This window comes from Acanthisitta chloris, unplaced genomic scaffold, assembly GCF_000695815.1.
Source record: "Acanthisitta chloris isolate BGI_N310 unplaced genomic scaffold, ASM69581v1 scaffold2134, whole genome shotgun sequence".
In the NCBI taxonomy this organism is placed as follows: Eukaryota; Metazoa; Chordata; class Aves; order Passeriformes; family Acanthisittidae; genus Acanthisitta; species Acanthisitta chloris.
Window position 1 is genome coordinate 2600 of NW_008668531.1, and position 5961 is coordinate 8560.

At 32.6% G+C, this 5961-nt stretch overlaps 1 protein-coding gene across 1 annotated transcript in view; it reads right to left on the minus strand.

Moving 5' to 3' along the window:
- Window positions 1-2366: 2366 nt before the first annotated feature.
- The window catches only part of LOC103800532 (diacylglycerol kinase beta-like), a gene marked incomplete at its 3' end in the record, with an annotated part of 80112 nt that continues 76517 nt past the window's right edge, over window positions 2367-5961 (minus strand). The window contains exon 13 of the mRNA XM_009072912.1: window positions 2367-2465. Coding sequence (XP_009071160.1) covers window positions 2367-2465 — 99 coding nt within the window. The remainder of the gene's footprint in view (window positions 2466-5961) is intronic.

The following is a 5961-nucleotide window of genomic DNA, read 5'->3' on the forward strand; positions in this document are numbered from 1 at the left end:
GAATTAATTAAAACGTTACTGAAATAAAAGAGAGTAACATTAAAGTGTATCTGACATCTATTAAAAGACTATCACTTGAGATCTGCACACACAGTTTATAACAAAACTCATTTAACTTGAACAAAAAACTTCACCATACAACAGGCCTTGTACACAGTAAACAGAAAACTAAAAAGGACTAGTTTTAAAGTTGACAGACTACATTTTACTAAAACATTTAAAAGTACAGCAGTGAGATACAAATAATCTCTATAAGACGTTGAATCTAGGCAGATACATGATGCTTTCATGTTATACAAAATATCAGCTGCATGAGTTTCGCCACTGTTTCATTTTGAGATGATGGTGTAGCTTATCCCATTTAGGAATAATATTTGACAAGATCTATTTTGTGCAGTTTTGAAGATGGGAGCCCCCTTATTTAATTTCGACCAGCCATCTAACTTCCAGATAACCAGGTTTCTTTTTGATGGTGTAGCTTATCCCATTTAGGAATAATATTTGACAAGTTCTATTTTGTGCAGTTTTGAAGATGGGAGCCCCCTTATTTAATTTCGACCAGCCATCTAACTTCCAGATAACCAGGCACTTCAGTTCTCTCTCCAGGCATTAAGAATCACTCTATTTTGGTGCAACTTCTCCTATGCCTGAAGAGATCCTAAATGAGTAGTTTAGAACAGACACCTGAGTAGCAATGACTATGTTTATGGAGAAGGGAAGAGTCACCCTTTGTGATATTAGAATCTGGAAGGTTAATTTTTTAATCTATTCTTCACAGGTGCAATAGTGATTTTGAACATCAATGGATACCTAGGAAATGGGAAAAACGGAGTGTTTATGGACCTGAACAACAAATTACAGCTGAGAAATCAGTTTGGAAGATCTGGTAGAAATACATGGTGCTGTGAAAAAATATTTATTTCTGCTGATGCCTTCAAATTGGAGATAAAACAAACCTATTCAAGGGTGATTTGATGCTAGTGTGGTTTTACATATCCTCTAAACAATTTAACTAAACTCCAATTCTGGAATAAAATCTTAATTATTCTTTCCCTCTCCTGAAAAGAAAATGGTGTTAGACCAATATAACTGAAGATGAAATTTCATGCTGAGATTTTATTCTGTTTATAACAATGGCATATGATAAATAACATTAAAATGGAAACAGTGCAATTGCAAAATCATAATCTCTAGATTCTGACTTTTAAAGTATGACCTAAAATCCTGAAAATTAAATAATGTAAGGCAGACCATAAACATCCAACAAACTTAGAACAATATTTAACAATTATTAATCAGACCTCATCCAGGTAATATCAAAATACCATGCAAACTACAAAACTACTCTTATGACTTTTAAAAATATTTTAAAATATTTCATAAATATTAAAACCAGCTTTTCATTGTTTTATTTCTATTGAGAGCAATGGAATAATCCCAGTTCATACAAGCAGAGAGAAAAAGTCTAGCATCCATTCCTTAGCAGATTTATAAACAAACAGCCAAAAGGATTAATCAGAAAACAAGTAATTTACAATAGGCAAGAATATCATTCTCAATTTAATTTTAAGATTAGGAGGTATATTTTCTTGTTTATCCTCCCCACAATGTATTATTCTTTCTTAGATTCAAGCATTCCTTACTCTTACCATGAAATATGTTTAAAGACAAACACTCATCTGTTCTCTTATGAATATGATGATGCTATGACTTTCATCAGCATAAAATATCCAGTTTCATATGTGAATACATAAGTTAATTCTGAAGCTCTTTTTTAATGATAAAATGCTCAGCTCTTTTCTATACAACCTACACATAGCATGCATTTTTATTTTCACTGAATTGAGTTATTGTTTTTGTGGACAGAGAAATTTACTGTCCACGACTGCAGAATAAAATATACCATAATGTTGATGCATAGCTTACTGCAAGACCAGTGTCATCATTCTAGGTAACCTCCGGCTTAGATCAGAGACCTCAGCATTGCAGATATACAATATGCATCCCAAGCAAAAATTGCCCATAAGAATAACTTCATTATTCTGGGAAGTTGGATCTATAAAAGATGTAAAATGTAGAAGTGTTCTGCCTATACAGTTTCTGGTAAGTACAGTCTGAATAAGTGATAAAACCTGAGTCAGCTACAGTTATAATATGCCCTACAGAAAGTTCATTCTCACATGAAAGAAAATACAACATGCAGAGGGTAAAGCATGCTTATGCCTATAAACTCATCAGCCAGGATTACACATTGTGTTTAAGGTTTACACAGTTCTACAAATTTAACAAATACTCTGGCAGTCAGTCCCAGCATCATTTTAATTTAACAGAGGATTATATCTGAAATAAACATACAGACAACTCACCAATACTACTGGGCAGATTGATGTGGGTGGTAAAATATGGTCCTTCAAAGGTCCACAGTCACATTCAGGTTTCAGATGTGAAGCACACTTGTTATGCAACTACAGGAAGACAGAAAATGAAGATTCAACTTAGACATTTTCCAGTTTGGAAATTGCACATGTGGATCAGTACACAAAATAAGAACAGTGCATGGCAATACAGCAACATCAGCATAGTGTTATTGGTGATCAGGTCTTCATTTCAGAAGACAGCTTCTTGTACTGAGCCAGGAACTTCTGTTCTACTACTAGTGAGTAATTCAGGACAGCCTTTGGCATTAGCAGTGCAACTCTGTTTCCTACCTGAAGCTGATAGCCACTATCAAGTCAAATATAACAGAATAATGTAGGAATATCTAAGAGCTTTAAGCTGCATTGGGTAAATTTTGGTCCTGATAGAATCAGTGTTCAGGCTTCCACTGATTGCTGAGGAACCTGAATTACTGTCCTTTTTCTAAGTTATTGTTAGTGTTCACCCAGTTTTCTAGAAAGTAAATGACACTTCTACTCTGAAAACGTGAAAAGTATATCCTCAGGTCTGCTGACTGAAAGAGAATTCATAGAATCATAGAATTTTAGGGGTTGGAATTGACCTTACAGACCCCCTAGTCCCAACTCCCTGCCATGGGCTTACTTCTGTATTGTTACAAATGTGGAAGAAAAATGTGGATATATAACAACAACATAAAATGGTGACAAGTAATAATAAATTTATTGAAATATTTTGCATTATCAATCAAGAGTTCTTGTTGATATTTTAGAATTTAACTCTAAATAGAGTATTTCAACACAAATATCTAGCCACACCACAAAGGCTAAGTTGTGTGTCGGGATCATGCGAAGCATTCGCATTTAATTGGCATACTTCACAATATCATTAGAGACAGTCAGAATAAAAGACAATTTCATATTGTGAAATTTGGTGAAAGTTATTATTTTGGACTCAATGATCTTAAAGATCTTTTCCTACCTAAATTATTCTGTTTCTATTTCTGCAATGATACAATACCCCGTGCATTAAATTATTCACGTAACATGCATTTCCAATAGAGATGAATATTTTTGAGAAGATATGTATATTTCTAGTAAAGAAAAATAATCAGGCTAATAAATATCAGGGTTTTTGAAGTAAAAATATTGACTAGTGTAATAGGTAGCATATAGCATTAGTTCAACAGGTTCAATAGCTGCTGCAAAATCTGTAGTTCAATGTCTGCATTTGCAAATCACATTTTTCCATGACTGATACATTTAACTCAAGTCAGTATGGACTTTAGTAAAACTACAATAAAATTGTACCAATTACCAATATATAAACTTTACTAGTAATATATTCTTCATAAAGTTATCTGGTACAGTTAATATTGACATAACATTTCTGAATTTTGAACTGAATGGCACCTAATATTAGCCTTGTCCATATTCATTTATACTGTAAAGTTACCTTTTTAGGCAGTTACTTAGCAACAGAAAATAAAAGTCTAACGCGTTTCGATTTACTCTGAGTATTAGAGCCTTATTGTGAGGGTATTTTGGTAGCCCTGTAATCTAAATCTTTTGTCATGCTAATTCTCTGCCTTAGTGGTAAGGATACTTGTACCATAATTAATGCACACCAGGCCATGTTACATCAAATAAAAGTATCTTCACACATTCAGTGGTAATTAGCAGCTTTGCTACTTGGTGACATGCAAACTTATCTATGAAAAAAATAGCTTAATCTTCTTATTAGTCTCTGCTGATCTTTGACAACAGAACTGGCACGTAGCAGAAAACAGAAATGGTAGAAGATGAGTACTTTTAATGAAAATAACACTGCTACACAATGAAATAAAATAATATGCATTTCTTCTCAAAAAAATGTCATAGCAGGTTTTAAATACATTTCCCCAAAATTCCCTTACCCTAAACCTAGTTCCTGTAGGATATTACCTCCCTCACAAGTCCTGCAAAGTAGGAAAAAACATATTTGCTGGAGAGAAAATGAGGAAAAAAGTATTGATATGACCATGGTAGAGAACTACAGAGTATATGGGAGAGGGCTTGGTTGAGATCTCAGTATAATAAGCCTCTTTAATGAAAAACACCTCTACATTTTGGGACTCAATACACTTGTTTGACATCAGAAGTAACCCTATTAAGTTGTAAGGACAGGTAACGTAAAATGCATAAAAGAGGCACAGAATTAATTGTGTAATAACTAGCATCCTCTGAGATTTAAAGCCATAAATGTATTGTATAAGGAACTAAAAACATATAAAGAATGTGATGATAATTGTGGAACTTCAGAATATCCATTCACAAAATCATGCACCTACAAGAAATTCAAAACATTGGTTTTTCTATATAACAAAACTATTACTATTAGAAAATAAAGTTATTACAATGGAATATATTGAATACACAGAATTGCAAGAAAAGTAAATAGGAGATGGAAAATAATTTGCAGCATTTTTTAAACTTTAAAAACACTAATTTTTTACTTATATATCTAATTTACATCTGAAACTACAAAAATAAATTAAGATATTGATACAGTTATTTTTAAAATATAACATTAATTCTACAAAAAAAATTACTGATGGAAATACAATTACAAAATTCTAAACTTCAGTGCCAACATTTTCAATTTTGGCTGTCAAAAAACATAAACCTATTTTTAATTGGAATTCTGTCAGATATTTAGGCATCTAAATGTGCACAAAAGCACTTAAGATATTTTCAAAATAATTTATCCTCTTTCTTCACAGTGATTGCAATTGTAAATAATTCCTCAGTATAGCTTCAGTGAACAACAGTTCTTATGAAAATCCTCTGAATCTTGATGTGCATGTTCAAGGAGTAAAAGGCCTTTGCAAATCTGGTCCAGATTCTCATGAAATAATGGGAAAACAATTTCTACTAAGAAGATATATCATTTCAAACTTCCTTTGACTTTGAGAGGGAGCCTTATACAGTATGCATTTCTTGAATGATATACACATACTATACAGATGTAAACACTTCTATACATAGAGCAGAACACTTATTCTTCTAGCTAAACCCATATAGCCATTGCCTAAATTTAATCATCTGCATGCAAAATATTTTGGATTGGGTGTTCTACTCTCTACATAAATTATCCAAATTTTGACAGCAATCTGGACTACATATTTGCTTTCTTCTAAAATATTGTTTTTTAAGTAATCATAACAGCTTATCACTGAAAGCATCCTGGATCTATTTTCTTTGATTGATGGTTCATATTTTGCATTCTTGTGTTAAGAAAATATGTCATAAAACATCCAAACTTCTATGTGGAAAACAAACATTCACTAATGCCTCAGTCTCATATTATTATTTAAAGCACTGAAAAAACAACTGCTGCTGCATAATAATAACAATGATAATAATAATGATATCAGCAAAACCAGCAAAAACCTGCAAAGAAGGCTGAATCTCTCTCCATTTAGATTTAAATCCTGCCCTGGCTAAAAACAGAAATACTGGCATTGCTCCTTCTAGCATGAAGATCTCACTTATAAGGGCAGTGTTCCCTGAATGTCATTAGTTCCAG